Consider the following 23355-nt stretch of genomic DNA (forward strand, 5'->3'; position numbering starts at 1 on the left):
AAATACGTCCATGAGAATCATGAGATGATGAACCGTTACTGCATGTCAAAAAATGCAGCAATAGTTAGGTACTGTTTGCAGGATTAATTATCACTTATTTTTTTGTATGTCAGATTAAGTATTTAATAATTACAAGATAAAAAGAACTTTTTATATACCACGTTTTTAAATTTTCTGTTGACTCATATAAACTTGACAATTCTATGTACCTATTAATAATTTAGGACAAATAAGGCAATTGTCAACAAATCACTTTTTTGCTATTTGCAACAAACAAACAAATTTCATTTTAATTTCCATAGTAACGCACGTATATATTAATAATTTAGTTGCTAGGACCACCCCCTTAGCAACCAATAATAGTGGATTGAATTACGGATTTCTTCCGAAATAACTTTTCATACAAAACAGAAATAACTGAAAATGAATTCAATTCTACTTAAAGATGGCTAAAAGTATTAAAAGAATGCATTGGCATCGTGTTCTGATATATTCTTTTAAAGTTTCAAATGTCTAGCTAGTCGGGAAGTTAGTTAAAAATCGATTGCAAGATTTGTACTGAATAAACAACCACCGGACAAACAAGAATACGAGCTATGAAAAACGTGGTAAAAATGCGCATGTTTTTAGTAGGTACCCCTTCATCTGTTCCGTGAAAAACCGACACTGATTTTTTTTCTTATCTATACATATTTTATAGATTTATCTTCAATTGAACCGACGACGATGCATATTATTTATTATCTTTTTATGTTTGCTTTTTAATACTATGCCCACTTCTTTTTATATGTTAATAAGTAATAAAATAACATTGAATTTGTTTAATCTCTCAATAATGTCTGACCGGTGCGAAACCAGGCCACATACATCCGGCTAGTATAATATTATTATCGTCAAACAGATGCACAGAATTAAATTATTAATAATATGTATTTATCATATATAATATGTGGCGTGCATTGTGATACTTGATAATAATTTAGACGTCCTCTAACCAATGGGAAAGGACCGAGATGTTCTTAATAGCATCAACACTAAAAAATACAGTATATACCTAACTGGTGTTTTTTGTTTAGTTAGATGGAAGTTACCAATTGGTTAACTGTCAAACCTGTTACCTATAGCCCTGCCATTTTGCGCCTCTGTCTTAGTATTCTTATTCACTATTCTTATCAATAATAAATAAATAAAAATAAAAAAGCTTTTTTATTTCTTACAAACAAAAGTAAATGACAGTTAAATGACTATATCTAATATATATATGTATATAACCTATTAATGTATCTATTATGTTTATATATCTATCTATGGTTGTATTATCTACTTATTTTCTAGTTTATATAATATTATTTTTTATATTTTTGTGTAATACATAATATACATATATTAAGATTTTTTTTATTTTTGTATATAATACTATTAGATAATGTTTATAAGTTAAACAATGGTATGTAATTAGTTTTTTTGGTTTGTAAGAACCCCTCTTCGGGTGAAGGCCTCCTCCAAAGTGTTAATCTCTGGCCTCTCTGGTTTCTTTCTCCATAAACTAACCTAACTGTCAAACATGTTACCTATAGCCCTGCCATTTTGCGCCTGTCCTTAGTATTCTTATTCACTATTCTTATCAATACTAAGTATTAATAAGCAAACCCATGCATTTGCTAAGGATAGATTTATCACCCCATTGTTGCATGCCTCTTTTGTATTGTTCAATTCTATGATTCAATAATTAAATTAATTATATTTTGTTTTGTGTTTTGATTTTCTTATCAATCTAAACGTCTGAGAATGTTATGAATGTTGATACAATTTGTTTTTATATAGAATCATAATATTACCCACCTTTTCAAATCAGTATCAACTTAGTTCTAAAAAAGGAAGCATCGACTGCATTCAATCACTGTATCAAATCAGATTGTTAACAAATTATTGTCCATAACATCATTTATTATATATTATATTACATTTTAATAAAGTCAGTTTAAATAAAACTAAGTGTTTATAATATAAAGTTGATCCCGCCGTTCCATAAAAGACGAGCTGTGATAGTGCGTTCACTTTTTGACATGTACGATCATTATAGTCTGACAAATCATCATGAATAGTCACGCTTGAACAACGCCACCAATTTATCAGAATTTACTTATAATTACAAAATTAAATAAAATTAAAATTGCGTTCAGCGATGAAGCTCATTTTTAACGGGTTTGTTAATAAGCAAAATTGCCGCATAAGGAGTGAGACCAATCCAGTAGAGACCATACGGGCTCCATTACATGGCCCCCACAAGGGGGGGCTGACAGGGCTCTAGCCTAGGGGTCCGGGCAGAAGGAGGGCCCTGCGTGGCGGTCGTCCAGATAAATGAGATAAACACACAATATCCTAGATTTGCTCTAATAAGTAGTAAAAAAGTCGCCTGCGGCGCGGCGCTATTTTACTTCAGGTTTATTCCCGTTTTAAAATATATGTGTGTGACGCAATTTTTGGTTGTTTTGTGTTAAAAAATCTGCACTGAATTTTATTTGACCTCGAACACCATTTGGAAAACGCCAATGTAGAACATCAGGCTGCCTTTAATCTTAGCGATAGGTAGGGGGCATCCTATGATTCTGGCTCGGGGGCCCGCTTCAGGAGATGGGAGCCATGCTCCATTACATACACAAAAATGCACACTTTGATGCGGTTTACACGCCGGTGGCATCATCGGACTGTTTTTTTTTTTTTTAAATATGGAACTCTGTGAGATCTCAACCTATCCGGATATTTATGTTGTATGTACTTTACAATATATTCATTCCTTAAATATAATATAAAACGTATTATAAAAAACATTTTATTACTGATTTCACCGCCCTCGTTGGCAAACAGTAGTAAATACTACATCCACAAATTAAATTAAGGACATTAATGAATTAATAATTTTACGCTAAATTTGAGAACGTCATTGAGTGCATAGTAATATGCAGCCATGGTGTTATTTGGCGTTTGAATCAATGGAATGCAATACCTGACATGATGTCACCCCATTCATGAGCACTTATTATGAATGAAACGAATAATATAAGCGGAAAATTTGACTCCGTGTTGATAGTAAAGTTATGCATTGTGATAAAATTACAATAGTACTCCTAATTATGTAGAACATTGCAATGATAATAGTCGTCTATATAGCTGGGTGTTAGATTCTGATCTACGGTCATAAATGTCATATTAATTGGTAGCATAATGTGACTAATCTAATAAGGTTTTAATAAATAACCATTCCTCGTAAAATGTATGTTAAAACACAATCACTGCTGACCTTTTAATTACCTTTTAATTACCACATGTAAATAACACGTTAATTATATCTAAAGGCCAACTACTCCAAACTCGCCAGTCGCGGTGTTAGCACTAAATGAGTTATTAAGGGCCGGAGTGCTGTGTAGACATAGAGGTCGAAAATTAAGAATGTTGTGTATCTTTGCGAGCTTAGCCTAGATAATCTGTAGATTTTTAGGGAAAACTTATATGTATGACATTATGATAACTTGTCTTTTCTCATATTAGACATTGTCATTAAAATTTAACGCACACATAAAGACAAAGTATAAATACCATAAAGAAGTATTGTTGTAAACATAACCGTGTTGAAATTGAGAATAAAGCCATATTTAGTACTTCAATGGGTCAATTCTATACACATGGCGGCTATCGACGGTAGTTTATCATATTTATGCGTTGAGACCGTTAATTGTTACAATAAGTTAACCGTTTATTAAACTGTCAAAAAGTGCTATGTTTTAACAGCCAATCTCTTGGCTGTGTTAACTTTTGGTGCGAGATATTGAAGTTAAAGTCCCTCCACCAAACCCGCCCCGTACCACCCTCAGTCTTAATCGAGAGTATCACGGGACCCGTCAATTGGTGATGTGAAGCATCTAAGAATTGGCCTGGGAGTGTCCTGGGAGAAGATGCCCAAGACTTCGATTGCTACGCTCAAAGTGAGCTCTGACTGAGTTTACTACTGAGTTTACTACTGAGTTTACTACTGAGTTTACTGAGTTTAGAGCGAGATAGACAGTTTAGAAGGGATACTTCTTGTAACAATCATAATAGGTAAATCAATACATAAATGTGATAAACTACCGTTCGATAGCCGCCGCCTTGTGTATAGAATGTACCCACAGATGTCCGTGGTTATAGCACTTTTTCGAATTATTATTTTTACACAGGCATTATATTATCAATTATAGTGAAATATATTCGGTAAACTATTCAATGTAGTTTGTAATTGACTAGAGTAATTTTGGAGAAATTGAAGAGGTATCCGGGTCGCAAAAACGACTCAATGAAACAGATCAAAACTTAATCAATTAAAATTTATCAGTAAAATAAAATAATATTACGTTGAATACCTATACACAATTTGAAAACATCTCAAGCATATACACACTAGAACAAATCATTTTGTAGAGAAAAAAATACACCCGGCGAGACTTGAACGTGTATCTGCTGGATTCACGCTAGTATGCTTTTCCAATTAAGCTAGGTGCATCTTAGTTAATTACGACGATTTTAGTCGAGTAGTTGTTACGTGAAATGATTATCGAATTGCATTATAAATCTCTTCAAATTATATATATTCAACATAAATAGAATGTTACATTCTCAAATCTTGTGACTTAGTCGTTGAGAAAAAAAAATAATTTCTTATAAATATAACGTTATTCCCATATTAATCCTGATTACATATTGTTATTCAGTTATGATAATATACTGTATGTATTTTACGGGTTATGGATGTAGAGTTTTGCGACTTTCACTAGAAATCTTTTCTGACAATATGCAGTCGATAATCTTGTTTCTTGGGTAATGCATTATGTTTCAGAAATCACAAGCAGTCTTCGTGCAGCCAATGTGACCATCTCAATTAGGTGTTATTATCCTTTCACGTGTATCGCTTGGCAGGCTTGGTACAACTATCAGGTATTGCGGCCACAATAGTGGTAAGTACAGATAAAGAGACACGAAGGATAAACCACACTACTCGCTGGAACTGGTTTTTGTTTGTGGAGGAATGAGTGTTTTGTTTGCCAGGCGGAGGAATTATTGATTTATCTCACGGGTTTTCAACACTTTTGGTCTAAAAGCTGACGTTACCCACTGCTTACTATTGTTTTCATTTTGGTTGTGATCGGCTCCTATATTACTATAGGTACAATTGGGCTACAAATTCTTTATTTATTTATTTAAAAAAGACACGTTGAGTACCTACATAACAAATTATTACTATAATAATAGTTTACATTGGCATTTAAAGTAACGAATACTGTGTATTCACAAAGCTAACCAATGTATATTTTTTGGTTTACTTATAATAAATTGTTAGTACATATTAGCAACAGCAACCGACTGTATTATACTATATTATGATCAAATCAAATCAAGCATGGCCCCCACATCCAGGCCAGGATGTATGGCGATTGGCGGGGCCCCCTACCTATCGCTAAGGTTAAGGCCAGTGTGATTTTCGACAGTAGTGTTCCTCAAATGGTTTCCGCGGATCCCCAGAGTTAATGTGATTCTGTGTATTTTCAGCGATTTATAAATAAATCCAGTTGATTTATTGAGTTATCATATTATTGTGAAGCACTGTGTTCGAGGTAAAATTAATGGTATTCATTATATTTTGGCGTTTTTTGTGTGTATGAACACCTACATCCGCTTGAATTATGGAGTTGTCGGGACCAGTGACGTCCCGTGGGGGTAGGCAGACTGAGCGTCGCTTGGGGGCGGCAGTTACCCAAAGGGCGGCAAATTGAGGAGAATCACTAGGTATATAATATAGAAATAGCTACCCAAACTTAGTAATAACGGAAATATCTTTCCATTAAAAAAATCAGCTCACTGGTTGGAAACAAAATGTATTAATTAGGACTATAAAAGTTTAACAGGATTTTTTTGTCGGGTTCGCGATGTCTAGTTTACTTCCGTTGTCCTTGGACGTCACGTTCTTGGTGAACAGCAATTATACGTGCATACTTAATTTAAAATTTATCCAATTGTGTTTGTCACTCACTCGCGAGTTTTGGAAGTTGTCTAGTGTATTTTTAAATGTATCTACCTATCTGAAACCGTAGACTCGCAATATTGTCTATTGAAGCAGAAATGGCATTTAACTTAGATTTAGTGGTATATATATTGTTAGTAATATATACATACAACACATTTCTTAGATATTGTAGTCAAAAAAATGTGACAGCATTTTGTCTAGGGACGTCACTGTGTCGGGTATCGACACATTAATAAAAAATTGCATCGCAAAACCACTACTCGCGAAGGGAAAGTAGTAGTTTTATTAGTGCAAATTTGTCATGTGTTTATCTCATTTATCTGGTTGACCCGTCACGCCGGGCCCTCAGGCTAGAGCCCTGTCAGTTGCCTTCTTGTGCGGGCCATGACTATGATCGTGTTGTTCCTTCACCTGTACATTTTACAGTCTTATAATCTCTAATATTTAGGGACACAACCACATTTTCCGTTTTAATATGAACTGCAAAATACGCCCAGGGCGTGGCACCTTTTGGTTAAATTCTTTTTGGTAAACTCAAAAAGTCGATTGTCATGTTATTATGTTGATAGAATAAAAGGCTCTTAACTCCACTGTATCACATTGTAATTTTATGTTATCGTCATAGAAGTTACACATAACATCATAAATCCAATTGCACTCAATTGAGCATTGATAGCCCAAATAGAAACATCGCTCGCAATTACATTAAATTTGTTTATTGATAAATTGGGCACACTTGCTCCCGCAATTTATGTATTATTTTTAGCAAAGGAAAGCACATTATTATTATGATGTCATCTCATAATCCTTGGTCAGCAATAGAGAGGTGCTGAGCGGGTAACTGATGCGTTAATCATGGTGAGAAATAAAATTGTATCAACTAATTCTGCAACTCTGTAGCCATAATGCGTTGAATTGCAGTCAGTGGCGGCGGGTTTACGGAATCGACAAACAATAAAATTAAAATAATAAATTCCATCTGCCAAAGTACCTAACTAGTAAAAATAACTATGTATCTTTTAGCTTTCCAATCATTGTTAAAGATGACAGTGAAGACGTATCTATTGTCTAAGCTGATGACACATAATATTATTAGTACTTCGTAACTATCTGTTTGAGTTAAGTTCAGGGATTTTTTAAATGCTTTGGGTCTTATGTTATGTCTCATTTGAACTGTTTCAAGGCCCCCTTTTAAATATTCTTACAAATCGATTGCGTCATCTGCGTCAAAGAAAATCACACGTGAACGCAGCCACCAACAGTATGGCGTAAAACCCACCTAACGCAGCAAGTGAGGCTATCGCGCAAAATTTCACAAGTGGCCCGTATATCATCGAAAATACAACGTAATCAAATACGCCAGCGCACACTGGATTTGACGACGCATTATGCGCGCCCGCCCCATGAGTCATCGTTTTTTGGCTTCTCGGCGATACGAATGAACGAAAATACAATGCAGTCCATTCATTGAACGCGGCGAGCAAAATCACGCTCTGGAAGCGTCGTCGATCGACGGGCGAGAAGCCATTATTTAATAACAGAGAACTCATTGTTTAATTTTATTGCGTGTCCGATATTTCGCTGGTAGAATAATGTCATCGTGAATATTAATTACAAGCCCGAAATAATATAATATTTTTATTGCTTTGTTATGAGAGACGCTGATAATAATAATTATTTTGTGCTTCTTGGGCCCCTTATTACATAGGTGAAGGGTAATGCGCGGGTGGGAGGGGGCCTACTCAGTAGTGAGCGCGTCGAGCGCTTTTTTGGTGGGCTTTATGCCTAACAGCTATGCTCGTAACCAATGAGATACGCACAGAGAAATATAAATTGGGGGGTGTCCATTTCGGAAAAATATTCGTAATATAGTAATTTATTGTTGATTAATTGTGGAGCTGTATGCGATTCGCTACAAAGTCGGAAAGTATGCAACTAGCCGGCGCAGCTGAGTACCGCTAGTATCGGAGTGGGTGCCCCAGTTTCTACAATACATAGATTGTGATTTCTCGAGATTTGCGTATTCTCGACTTTTATATATGTTGAATACATACGTGATTGGTTTATTGGTTTCTCAAGATTCTCTAGAAATATCTATATTTCTTTATTTAACTCATCCTGCCCAAAATTTTCTGCCGGCGAATCCACTTGTAAACACCCGAATCACGCGAATTTAAAAAAAAACGTTCGAAGTGTAGTATTGTTTAGTGATAGTTTCAGATCAATATCGACAACTTTCTTTTCCCGTTTCAAATGCCCTTTGTTATTTTTCCTTGTTTCAATAACTCATTGATAATTTCTCGAGAAACGAGAATTCTCGAAATTTCGAAAATTATATCATTCGTGATTCGAGATTCATTTTTCTGATTAATTCTTGGAAAATTTTGATAGAAAATAATTAAATTATTATTTTAGGGTCTGTGCAAAAAGGGCGCGTAATTTTCATGAATATTGCATGCAATATATTTTCTAAAAAGGTTGCAAATCTGTCCAGGTAAGGACTGTAGGTAATCTGTGTAATGTCCCTACCTCACTCCTACGATTTGTGGACTGTATCCATATTTTACTTGCAGGAATTCTTATGAATCAGTTGGTTCCACGTTGTGAGATGCAAGGTGTCTAGTGTTCTTCTTCTAATTTATTTATGAATTATCATTATTTGTAATGCAAATTCGGTGCAATTTCGCTTGCGGGCCTGAGCTGAATTTACATAAAGTTCACACCGAGAGATGACTACGCCTTTGTTAAACAATACTTTGTTGTTGGTTTATTTTAAATAATATTTAATAATAATAAATATTGCGAGACGCACCCAACATCCACGCTGTCTTCTTCCTGATCATGCAAATTATGCCGTCTCTGAACCTGGGTGGAATATTAATTGGTTTTCTTCACACACATAACTGACATAATATTATTATGTATGGTATTGCATGTTACTCAACAGTATGTGATATCTGCCATACTCAAATTTGCAAAAAAAAAATGGCAGATGGATCAAGGCGATTATAATTTCTGGATGACCGATAATATTCAAAAACCAATTCCAGAGTGTCATTACTTGTCATTAGTATCGTTTAGTTTCATTAATCTGGTCTAAGCTACTCTGGTGATTCTCAATATTTATTTATGGAAGAGCTCACGCATGGGCACCATCAAAATTGAGAATTCCGATAATAGTTCTACATATTGCGTATATTTACTTCGAATTTAATGCGGTAAACTGTAGTAAATAGCTGTTATATTCACGTTATTAATTAGTAATTAAGCCTAGTTCAGACCGAGATGCACATACCTGTAATTAAAATATACATTATATTTGCATATTATTGACACATACTTACATACTAAACTGTTTACAAAAACATTTAAAATTATTTATAAGTACAAAAATACTTGACAAATACCCATAATCTTTTTTAATACTATAACAGGTAATGAGGGTCAATTGCGGTAGTGTAGTAGCAGCAGTGAGACAATCACAGAAACACCCACCGTAATGCATTTACATAATTTGAATTTTGTAAATGTATTACGCCCACGATAGCCGAGCGGCTTACGCGTCGGCTTATAATGTAGTGGGTCCCAAGTTCGAATTCTGGGTCTGGAAAATAGATACACATAATTGTTTTTTAGATTGTTTGGAGTCAGGGTATGGAAGTGGCTAACATTTATTACCGTAAAAAGCTGTTAACATACAAACCTCCACTCTGTAGAGGCCCATAACCATGGCCCCCACAAGGGGGGGGTGACAGGGTTCTTGCCTGGGGGCCCGGGCTCAGGAAGGGCCCGGCGTGGCGAGCCGACTAGATAAGTGAGATAAACACAGATCACAAATTTGCTCTAATAGTAAAAAAGTGGCCTGTGGCGCTATTTTGATATGATATTAATAATTAAAACTATTTGATTGTACGAGTACAATGCAATTTTTACTGTGTGCCGATATTCGACAACTCCATCATTCAAATGGATGTACTCGTACATATTAAAAATAAAAACAATCGCTGAAAATACACTATTTGGATAACGCCACTGCAGCGCGTCACACTGAGTTTACCCTTAGCGATAGGTAGGGGGGCCCGCCAAACATCCTAGCCTGGGGGCCCGCTTCAGGATGTGAGGGCCATGCCCATAATATTATGAATCTATTAGGATCGGACATGGTCAAAATAAAAAAAGAAGATTGTCACCTCAGCGGAAATTAAACCCGGATCCCCCGGATAAAATGCCAGTGCCTACGCATTGGATTACGAAGGTCGCCATTTTTTTTTATTCCGTCACGGGTCGAAATTATGAAAAAATGCACAAATGCACTTACATGCAAATGTAGCCATGTTTATTGAAAAATTGTACGATGTGGACTGTCCAAATTACATCAAAATTGATAGCAATTTACAGGTTATAATTATTAGTATAAATAGGTCCTACATATTATCAAGGTTCTATTGGTGTGGACGCAGGCTTTCATTTGTTTGCTCAGTCTATTTCATCAACAAAATGTCCCCAACCCCTGCGCCTTAGGTAAAGAAAAAAAATGTCTACCTTTTCATTTCTTACGGCAAGGCGCTATTATAACAAGACGGATAAAGTAAGGGGTGATCGACCGCCAGGGGTGGAAGTGAACCCCGGAACCGAACCCCAGGCTTCGCGCTAGTTGCGTAATCGCTGTATGATCCTATCCTCTGGGCATGTGGAGTCTTTGAACTCTTCGCTGGCCATCTGCCTCGGATGTGTTATGCGCATAATCTAATCTAGGGTTTGCATTCGTTTTTTTTTTCTTGAATTAAAAACGGGACGTTTCTGAAGACTGTTTTCGCATTGCTTCATAAACTATTCGCACCGTGAGTGTAAAACCAAGGCATCTGCAAATTTTTCAATTTCGAGATTAAATGCAAAACAACTGCAAAAGTCGTAAACTTGGTAATGTAAAAGTGAAGTAACTGAAAGAACATGCAATATAATGTAGATATAAACTAAATATTATGTTTTTTTTTAGAAACTATTCGTCCTAACAAAACGAAGACTTCAAACCCTAATATATCTAAAATATGTCTTTTGCACTTGCCTTGGTTTTACACTCACGGTGCGTATTGATCAATACGTATGAGAGGACAAAAGTACTTGTAAATTGTACGTATCGCATTTAGCCGTAGCACAGTTTACCGTGAGCTGTCTTACCGGAAAGAGAGTCCCGTATAGTATTGAGATAACAAGACACGTTTTTCGTGGGGCATTGCATACAGCACCATTGCAATTTTATTAGATTCAATAATTTGATATGTATTCGTATCAATTAATGTTTGATAATAACGCCGTCATTATAAACAGGTATCGTCATTATATTTGATGTGTACCACTAGATTTGAGAACCTATCAGAATTTTATATAAATTATACTGTATTCTTGTATTTCTGATTTATTTACCTACCTATTTTCTTCTGTCTTTCCCTTGTATTCTGGTGGTTTTTATTACGTATTTTAAGTGGTTTATTTAGGCAAGAATTGATTTCAATATATACAGCCATGTATTTCCGGTACAACATCTCACGATGAACTGTGTTACTGCCGACTGCATACATACAAATTTCCGGATACGCAAAAATACAGCATTCTTCAACTTGTCATTCAAGGAAAGATCAACGGTAAGCGTACTAGAGGACGACGCCGCATTTCGTTGTTCAGGTAGGTACCTCCGTGATTGGTATGAGTGCAGTGGCATCGAACTGTTCCGGCTATATGATAAAGCAAAGATGGCTGACCCCGTAAAGGGATGGCATGATAGAAGTAGTCATAATTAATGTAAATATACCTTTCAGGAAAATATTTGGAAACACCTACAATCTATCAAACGTCTTTCGCATGTAGGGCGGGTGCTCTGACCACTAATCGACCGACCCAGGTATCTCGGACACTTCCTTACACCTACCATATCTAGGAATGTTTTGATGTGTGATCTACAAATAATTAGTGTTAGAATAAAATTATAACTAAATTGAATTGAATTCCTACTTTCAAATAGTTTTAATTGTAGGCTTATTTTATTTTTTCACGACTGATTATGGGTAGATAATACAAGATTTCTAGAATGCAAAGCATGTCGTTGAAATATGTACATAACTTGTTTATGTTTCTTTGTTTTTGCCAAGTTATGTATTTTAATGGATACATATTTGAATTTCAATAAAATAATTAATTTAGTATTGAATTTAAATAAGAAAATAAATTAAATTTTATTTATTAGTAAATAACGACGTTAGCTACCACCAAAACGCTACTACAACACAAACAATGACCCCTCCAAACCAACCCACTCCGCACCACACTCGGTCTTAATCGAACGATCACGAGGCCCTACGTTTGATGTGAAGCATCGGCAGTTTTTTTACGCCTGGTAATATCTCATGAGCAGATACCCAAGACTGAGGTCGCCATGCTCTCAAGTGATATTTTACTGAGTTGACATAACTTAAAAAAAAAGTGCCACCAGAAAGAAAGGCACGGAGAACTAACAGAAAAGAAAAATAATTTAATCAGAAATGTAATACAAAAGATAGCTAAACAATACGGACTTACAAAAACTATGTGAAGAGATGTTTACGTACCCAATAAGACGCTACTGTGCGTTGGGTCATGTCCCATGATTGGTGTGTTGTACATAATATTTGGTTTTCTCCCCAATTTTTAAAAATGAGTATGGCCAACGACCCATTCTCGTAAAAATAGTTATCGACTAACACTGTAGGATTTATGTTCCGTCCGGAGGCATTATAATGTGCATATATTACTGGCACATAATAATATTACATTTTACAGATACAATAATTATGTCCCACGCAAATAATGAAGAAACGTGTGGTTTACCTACAATAAAATTATATTGTTTAATTCCTCACCCCGCGTGAGTGCAATATAAGAAGTTTGGGGATGTTTATTATATCGCAAGGGGGATGATTTACCGATTCGATAAAGGATGTTGATGCATGAGAATAATTTTTTGTTCAATTTCATTTTCAATACATGGACTAATAAATCCTCATCCAATCCGGACTCTGCCTCAAAAGTTTGTCCATGGCGACTGACTATCTTTCACATGTATACCTTATTACTCTGTTATGTATTCTAACCCCAAGGAAATAATACAATTATTGTATTTAAAGTTGTATTACGATGTATTTCATTATGATTGAAGACAAAAATTATTTAGCATAATTCATTATTTTACCATATCAGATCCCAGATCATTCCGCCAGTGTGTAGATAATAATATGATATTGATAAACGGGTTTATATTAGTTAAATTAAAAAGATATATTGTTTAATTAGCATGTTATTTTTCCAGGATGATCAAAGTGGAGTCACCGGAAAAATCGTCCGCTGGCGCTGGAGGGGAGCGACGGTAAGAAATTATTTAAATTAATAATTTTAATGTGTAATGGGGCTACATCACAAAAATGCATCCCTTTAATCCGAATGCAGTTCTACTGTTAAAATATGTCGGTACATTAGAAGCTTCGATTCAGCTGATTTTAACTCAGGATTGTTCGCGTGGTAGATTACTAGTTTTCTTTGGAAACTTGGAAATTCCAAATTCTGTCTAACCTATTATCTAGCGTTTAACATCCCTATTCGTCTGGTTCTAGTAGAACATAAATATGTACATCACACGAACTCACGCATATGTTAACAGGCCACGGATCACTGAGAGTATATTATCTTAAAATATTAAAATTAAGTGACGATGACTATTAGTTGTCCATGTGATGGCAACACCTCTCAAACAGTGTGGTATGCCATTAACGACTGTCATAATACTATAAAAGGAGCGATAGACTCTCGAAACTCTGTGCAGACAACACAATTGCGATATTAACAACAAAATAACACAAAAACACTACCTACATAAAATATCTAATTCTGGCCATTAAATTAAAACGTATTCACTTCAGACTCTAAAATTCGTAATCGAAATATACTTTACTAACTGTCCGACAACAAGATCTCGTCGATAACCGGAAGTCGCTATAATCGCATATAGAAGAATTCTCAGTGACATACCTGTCATGGCGGCAACGCGTGTTTAAATAATGTATCGGCTCTCTTTTTAGGGACAACTCCTTTTCTTCTTCGCAATAAACAAAAAGTGTACTAATTATAATTTTAATATTTTTCCTGATCGTTTTAGACATATTTCTATTATAAAAAGCTTCAAATTAGGTAAATTTATAGAACTGTACACCACGGAAGCGTAAAATGAAATGATAAATTTAGGGGCGTTCCTTATTTGAAAGTGCGATTAACTAAACAGGAGGGGCTTGTTAGTTCACAGTTTTAACACGTGGACAAGAAGTTCTTGTTCGACATATCCCACTTAAACAAACAGTGGGTATAACTATCTTTCTACTTCTCAAAAATGCTATTAACTTGTACGAACGAAAAAGTAAGGGTATAGTTCAAAATAAATTAAGTAATTTAAAAATATATATATATTTTGGTTCGGCAACCGAAAGCTGAGGACCCCTGAAAATGTGGCACGCGACGTAATGTGTGTGCAGTCGGAAACATCTGCCCGTCGCTGCTGGGCGAGACGGAGCAGTCAGCAGGGCACAGAGGCAAGCCGAAGACCGCGGCTGGGTCCGTACCCAACACCGCGCCGCTGTTCGATCAATTTGCGCGGCTGCACCTGGACGTGGACGTACCTACCTCCTCCCATTCGTCTTGTGAAGAAATCGATAATACAATTTTGTAAACTTTCTCAAGCAAGGACCAAGTGACTAGTCCTAGGTTTATTATCATTTATTTTCATTGTTGTTTTGAATGACGTCCTAGGGTAGCGTCTCGGATAGTAAAAATGCATATTACTAATGAGTTTCACGGAAATAAAAAAGATATGTAGGGTATTAAATAATTACAAGATAAAAAGAACTTTTTATATACAACGTTTTTAAATTTTCTGCTGAATTATTATGCTCAATATGCTCAAACTTGTACTTGATATGAAGTATAGAATACTTACTGGAATGTCATTTTGACATTTCATTTTGATTTCCATAGTAACGCACGTATATATTAATAATTTAGTTGCTAGGACCACCCCCTTAGCAGCCAATGATAGCCTTTTACTTTTTACGGATTTTTCTGAAATAAATTTCCATACAAAACAGAATTAACTGAAAATGAATTCAATTCTGCTTAAAGATGGCTAAAAGTATTAAAAGAATGCATTGTCATCGTGTTCTGATATATTCTAAAAGTTTCAAATGTCTAGCTTGTCGGGAAGTTAGTTAAAAATCGATTGCAAGATTTATACTGGACAAATAACCACCGGACAAACAAGAATACGAGCTAATAAAAACGTTGTAATAAAAATAATAATACAATATAACATTAAGAAATCACATAATATAATGTAAATTTGATTACCGCTTCCATTTCTTAGAACTAGTGACCAAAACCTAGAACAACGTTACTAGATTACCAATCTAATTTTTTGAAGTGCGTAGCGTTACCTTATAATATAATATTATAATATATCATCATGATCATCATCAGCCTGCATCTATCCACAGATGGATGAAGGCCTCTCCAAGCTTATTCCGCTTCTCTCGGTCCTGTGCGTTGCCACGTATTTCTGCAGAACCTTATCATTTCATCGATCCAGCGGCCTATAGGTCTACCTTGCGGACGTTTCGTACCTCTTGGGTACCACTGGATGACTAGATTTGTCCAATGATTGTCCCTTCTTCGAACCATGTCTCCAGCCCATTTCCATTTGAAGTTTTTAGCGAACTCTATTACATCGCAAACCCTTATCTGTTTCCTTATTATAATATACCTATATTAGTCTCGAATTATCTGTAACGCATGACATTAAATTGTGTAAGGGAGAGCGAGACATGGAGAAGACGTATTAAACAATTAAACATATTATATACATGTAAATGCAAAATCTAAATTTGAAAAATATTGCAATTAAGGAATTGTTTATTTTAATCGGGTCGCGATCGGGCTCCAATTTTTCAAATTTAGAATACCTATGCGTATGTTCTATAGGTCTTTTCCCTGTCTCACTCTCTTACACATTTTCACAAGTTTTCTCTCATGCGTTACAGATAATTCAAGACAAATATATATAATTCATAATACCTACTGAAAGTAGGTACATACCTTAGCAATTAGCTACCTACAATACCTTCTTGTCTTTGTCGGCAATCAATGTTTGCAAGGTGTCTTATAATATAATATATTATTATAATAAATCCGTCAATTTCCACCACCTTTAATTAATAATATTATAAAGTATTAAAATGTATTTCAATTAGGGCGAAACTGTCGTCTTAATTGTGTCGGAAAGCAATGCTTTGTCCTTACTTCCGTAGTATTAAATATCATTACGAAAATTTTACCCCTTTGTCTTAAGTAAAATAATCATCGGTCGAATAAACATCCTTCGTAGATATTATCAAACTTATTATTCCCTTGGTATGATGTTATATAAAGGCTTTAGGTGCTTGCACTCACTTTTTTTTCGTAAGGACGTCATGATTTAGGATACTTGGTGGTCCAGATTATTAAATTTAACCCTTGGGCAGCAGCCTTCTCTACGCTTCGGCTCTTGCCGGGACCTGCGTGAGTGGAAAACCCGTGGCACTCTTGATTTAATCAGTACATCAGGAAAGAGTTCGGTCTCATCCTCTCTGACTTTCGACCTGACCTGACGAACGTTTCTAGCTTGTACCTACCTAAACTTCCCTTCTAGCTACCAAAAATTGGACGCAAGTAAAACTAGATGAGTGCGTATTGAATGACAGGCTAGGCCAGGGGTCGGCAAACCGTGGCTCGCGAGCCACATGCGGCTCTTTGGGTATTGGCGTTTGCCAAATTCCCAATTCACAATTTTTATAAAAACTTTTGTTAAATTCACAATTTTTATTTTTGGCATTGATTTGTACACTTATTAGATAATGACATTATCGCAAGCCTAATTCTCCCTCCGTGATGGTTGATGCAAAAAGGTATGATTGTTGTTGTTTAAATCCGCCCATTGCAAAAGTCGACCAATTAAAATTTTCTATATTTGATATTGACATGAGCACTTTTGAAATACAATTTTATTGTTGGATTTAACAAGCAAAGAGTTATGGAGATCCAAACATGTAGGTCTTGCCACCAAAATTAAAGGTTTCGAGAGAGAAAAATGCAATTTATTTTCACAACACAAGTGAAGCACTCTAAAAGATGTAAATAAGGTGGATACTACTATTTTTAATACATGGAATAGCTCTTCTAACTCATATTCGAGTCTACATAATATGTATGTGAACAATCATTTTCAAACATGAACAATATAAATAGCATTTGGAGAAGCCAAATATCCGATGAGAATTTGGAGTCGCGCCTGAAACTACATACCAAACATACAGAAACCCTCCAAAGAAATGCAAGGAAGGTCATTGTTCACATCAGTTTTAAGGAATGCGTGTAATTCATATTCTGTAAAAAATATATTTATAATTTCAACAATAAAAACATATATTTACGTTAGTTTTATTCGGGAAATCTTCTTCGCTTTATAAAGTAATTAATTCATTTAAATAAATCATATTTATAAAAATATACTGATGGCTCTCGGATTTTTTTTTAACCGTTGTGCCACTCATATTTGGCTCCTGTGTTCCAAAAGTTTGCCAACCCCTGGGCTAGGCCATGCCTTCATTCATTAATGGATTTTTAAATCGATTATAATCCTGATAAGATATGATATTAGATATTACAATTGTGTTAAAAATGACTTGTCGGGTCTTATTTAAGTATTAAGTAATTAATCTTCAATTATCCTACAAAAGGGTGGATAAATGAAAACATATTTTTATGATAAATGGTTGGTCCATTCGCCCAAACTCAACTCAAATGACGTATCAAACTCACATCGAAAAAAATGACATTTTATTTTTATTTGCCAATCGCGGGATTCGAACGCAGATCGACCTTATCGGAGACGGACACGTTACCACCATTTTCACAGTGAAGATAATAAATTTATGAAAATAGTTTTTTGACAATATGTGTCGTTCACTTTAATCGTCGTAGTGTCTGCAGTGGGTTAGTGGCAGAACGTCCGGTTCCAAAGCGCTCGGTGGCTGATTAGATTCTTGCACCAACTCAAAAGCACATGTTGTTTTTTCAGTGTGTGCTTGTATCAGATTGATTTAGCGACTGGTTATTATCGTTTCTCAAAAATATAATATCCTGTTGAAACGACCAGAGTAATGTGTATAGTTACCGTAGTGTTTAAACTGTCAGTTCGTTATAAAGTTATATTATTTAAAATTAAATAAGTCACATAATTATTTAATAGTGATAATTATCAGTTTCGTCCACTTCGAAGCACATTATCAACAGAACACAATTTATGTATTGCTGTATAACGGAGGTTATTATTATTTTGTCTAAAATAATATAGGTATTTCCACATATTACCTACCTATGTTCAATCCAAAATCCAAACGTCTTAAAATTGTCATAAATCAAGATTTACATTTTTTGTACAAAACAGATTGATAAGGGGATTGCGAAAGCCAGTCGCCATAGACAAAGGCTTTGAAGCTAATTTTGGTTGATTGCTAAATTGATATTACCAATATTGAATGCGCGTTTCGTTTACGTGACAATTTGTTATTCATATTATGATATAGACGTAACGTTTCTTCAACACGTGTTTAAGTTTATCGCATATTTCTCCACATACGATAATCGCACCTTCTTACAGCCTCACTTAAAAGGTAACGCAATTCCCTTACTTTTGTTGTTCCCTGATTGCACTACTATTGAAAATTGTTCGAATTTTGTTTTCATTTACCCTAAGGGATATTTAAAAAAAAAAATGAGACGTATCTACTCAATAAATTCGATTTTTATTTTCCCCTCAGATGTATAGCTTTTGTGATAATGTCATTGATAAAGGTCAGATCCTTTACCCACTGACTTATATCTGAAGAAAAAATGTCTGCCCCGAAATTGTCGTCTCCCCCCCTTTTAAATGTGTTATTTTTGAAAGGTGAAGAGGTAATAATACCCCCTGAATTTGTACACGATTGTATTTTTTCCGGCGAATTCACGTACCTACATACAACCTACGTTTCATATTTTTTTATATACCTTACCTCACTGAAACATTTCAGTATGTATGTGAAAATCTGTTTCAATGCAGGAAACTATAGACATTATAATGAAAGGTATCGCCGATATCTTTCCAGAAATCCAGGCGATGTTTTGAAGTGCACGAAGTCTCAACTTATTTTATAAAGGGTATGGCTCCATGATAATAATGACGTCACGTTGTCACAGTGGCCGAATAAACAGATACCATTTTGATATCAAATACACCGGTGTTTTGCGGTTTCAGATACGCGAAATATTTGAAGTGGTTATCAACGACTATTTAATAATTTGTCAAATGCAGTATCTACCAAACTTATTGTGAAAATCAGAGGCGAAGGGTGAAGGTAGGTTGTTAAAATCCGACATAAATAGTGCACATTAAACTTTGTCAGTCATACACACTTGTTTTTATTGAACTAAGGCTACAATAATTAATAGATGGTGTAGTGTAGGTAAATTTAATTGCCTAACCAAACCACAATAGCTTTGGTATACTTTGGACGATCCGACAGAATTGTGCACAGTTTTTCAGTGAATTAAGAATACTTATTACACGTTATATTGTTGGTTAGTTTTTTTTTTTATTCAGTAAGCCCTGCTTACCAAACCACAATATGTATATGAAAAATATTATTATATCTATAAAATACCCAAAATTATATATGTTTTAACGGCATAAATTTAGATATTTATAGATAGATAAGTATTTTTTGATTATTATCAATTTATGGCTTGGTTTCGCAGGGTTTAATTGAATTTTTAAAACTAACCAACACCGTCTGTAAATAGTAAAGTTATATTAGTTCAATGAAAACCAATACGTATAGCTGACAAAGTAACAGCCTACTTCCACCCTTCTCCAATTAATTAATAAACAAATAAATTAATGTTACTATTTTCATATAGGTACATATCGACGGTGTTTGTAAAAAGGGCGAATTAACCAAAATGCTACTTTACAGGAGGAGGATTTTTAACTTTTGACATTTATTCGTTTTTTACCTGTACATGATTATAAATATCTAACAAGTTTATAATAAAGCTTAGAAAGAATACTGCCATTATAATAGGTATTATTATATAATATTTTAAAAGGCCTAATATGCTACATTTGCTTTTTATTTCGTAATTTTAATTAATTTAATTTTAGTCGATAATCGTTTTTAAGTACTTTCCTGTGGAGATAAAAATTCGCCGTTTTTACACAACAAAGCTAGTGGGGTACATTTTGTATTTTCATTAAAATCTCGATTTCGCCAAAATGGTTGATTCGCCCTTTTTACAAAACACCGACGATATTATGTAGGTATGTATACTAATAATAAAATTGAAATGTCTGTCTGTGAAATCGAAATAGTTGCTTTTGATCAAGCGCTTTGATTGTTTCCGTGATACCTAAGCACAAATTATAGCTGTTTATTGTATGTCTTTTTTTGTTATTATAACTTATAACTTATAACTCAAGAACTACCGGATAATTTTGACGAAACTAGCACAGCTCATAGACTACATTTTTGGTAGGTGCTCATCTAAAAGTTAAGATGAAACTTTTCGAAATGAACGCACTTGAAACAACTGTTGACAGCAGCGGTTGAGTGGTGAGGCGAGTTAAGGTGGGACATGCTCAGCGTAGGTCAAAATGGAGCTTTTATTGCATTTTCAAATCATGATCCTGGACATTCCTTAAACGTTGTAGATAATCTATTTATATAATTTTGAAGCCTTATTATCCTTTATATTTATTTTAAACCTCTCGCTCAAATGTTTTAGAATATAGTCATATTTCAGTACATGCATGTGCAGTGGTGTTAAGATTTTTTACATTTATTTATTTTTAAACGCATTTATAAAACCATCAGTATAATTTATGTCGACATTATTATAGTGAAATATTTACGATAAAAAATTATATTGATAATCTCTGTGATCCCAAATTTGACAAGAATTAGGCATTTCATTATTCAAAAAATGGGCAAGATTAACACATTTGAAGATAATTCTAAAGATACTAATTATAAGCTATGTCTTTGACCATTTAAGTGTGATAAACATCCTACGAATAATGATTGCTTTATAATAATTATTGACCTAAGAATAAGGTAGTGTTTTTTTGAAATACGCCATTTCTTTTGGCATTCCCCAGTGGTTAAGCTACAACATACGGCCATAGCCATAAATTGACAAACTATAATTGAAGTAGGGAGTAAAATGATGTTAACGCGCGTATTTGAACATGAAGAACTAGTATTGTTCAGCAGTTTTGTATTAGTCCCGTTTATTACATTTTTTTTTAATTATTTGTCTCTACACGCTCTCGCCCGTCGACACTAATCGTGTAAATTCAGTCAAAACACACTTGATTATGTGGTGACCTCAGTCTTGGGTAATCGTTCCTGAGACATTCCCAGTTATAAATATTGCTGATGCTTCACACCCACCAAACGTAGCGTCCCGTAACATGCTCGATTGATGAACGGTATGGTATGGGGTGGATGTGGTTTGATGGGCCCTTTAACTTCACTGTGTACTTTTTCGTCTTTCTTAACTCGTATTCTTATTTATTTGTCCGGTGGTTATTTGTCCGGTACAAATCTTGCAATCGATTTTTAAATCCCGACTAGCTAGACATTTGAAACTTTTAGAATATATCAGAACACGATGCCAATGCATTTTTTTAATACTTTTAGCCATCTTTAAGTAAAATTGGATTCATTTTCAGTGAATTCTGTTTTGTATGAAAAGTCATTTCGACACCATTATTGGTTGCTAGGGGTCTGGGGTCCTAGCAACTAAATTATTAATATATACGTGCGTTACTATGGAAATCAATATGACATGTCAAAATGACATTTCAGTATTATTTCTATCAAGTACAAAATTTTTTGATTGTTTAAGCTAGTCAAGTCAAGTTTATATGATTCAACAGAAAATTTAAAAACGTTGTGTATAAAAAGTTCTTTTTATCTTGTAATTATTATATCTGTGTTTAACGCGGTTTTAATACTTATTTTTAATTAATTTTCGTACATATTTCATTAAGCTTGACTGCTCTGCCATTTTTATGAATCAGCGTTGGGGTTATGGTTATTTATCTTTACCAATATGTGATAATACTGATAATATTATGCGCCCATCTCATTTAAAACATCTAACATTTATAGTTAAACAATCATTATATTTGTTATTACCGTGTAGTAGCAACAGTATGGCCCTAAATTACACACATTTATACGATTGAACAGCTGTTCTTAGGGCACCGTTCGGGGAAATCCTACTATCCATGTTAAATAAACATTATACAAGGTGACTCATATTTGATCATCGATAAAATAAATAATAAAATGTCTTATTGTTACGGTATCTTTTTATGGTATATATATTAGACGTATCTAAGTATACATTTATTTTATCAACTTTTCCATTCATAACATTATCTTATATTGTTCTTTCTTAAATGAAGTAGGAATGAAAAAAAACATGAAAATATCATAAACTATCGTTGTTTGGTCAAGGTGCCGTCGTATATCAATGGTAGGTGAAAGAGGATTTCAAGTTATACGCATTTATATTTTTATAAAAATCGATGTGTTTTAAAATAAATATAAAAAAATATTAAAACTATGAATTAGTCAAAAATCTGCACGAGAAAAAATAGAAAACTTAATAAACTAGATTTTAATAATAATTATGACCATAAAATATAATGTAATAACAACGTAACTCGGGAGATAAATATGTAACAAATTCTGTTTTTTTTTTACAATCGTAAGTTTGTCTTTGACTTTGACTGTTTTCAGATATTTACATATGTATTAATTAATAAAGTTGAAATTGTAAATTATCAAAAAAATGTCTCAAATTGCAAGATTCGTATTTTTCTGTTATACGATAGCTGGTATAAGGATCCCCCTTAACGGCCCACATGCTCGTCGTAGGTCAAAATTGAGTTTTTATTGTATTTTCAAACCATGATCCTGGACACTCCTTAAACGTTGTAGATAATCTATTTATATAATTTTGAAGCCTTATTATCCTTTATATTTATTTTAAACATTTGATGACTGCATAAATAGTATTCTTTTATACCTCTCGCTCTAATGTTTTAGAATATAGTCATATTTCGGTACATGAATGTGCAGTGG

General features: G+C 34.3%; 1 protein-coding gene across 2 annotated transcripts in view; it reads left to right on the top strand.

The window, feature by feature from the left end:
* Myb (proto-oncogene like protein Myb) overlaps positions 1–23355 on the top strand; it is a 209577-nt gene that overhangs the window by 50812 nt on the left and 135410 nt on the right. For both annotated transcript variants that reach the window (XM_085943337.1, XM_085943339.1), the window contains exon 3: positions 13395–13451. In XM_085943337.1, the coding sequence (XP_085799463.1) occupies positions 13395–13451 (57 nt within the window). The remainder of the gene's footprint in view (positions 1–13394; positions 13452–23355) is intronic.

Source organism: Rhyacophila brunnea, unplaced genomic scaffold (assembly GCF_057557595.1).
Source record: "Rhyacophila brunnea isolate RB1 unplaced genomic scaffold, BYU_Rbru_1.0 scaffold_15, whole genome shotgun sequence".
Classification (NCBI taxonomy): Eukaryota; Metazoa; Arthropoda; class Insecta; order Trichoptera; family Rhyacophilidae; genus Rhyacophila; species Rhyacophila brunnea.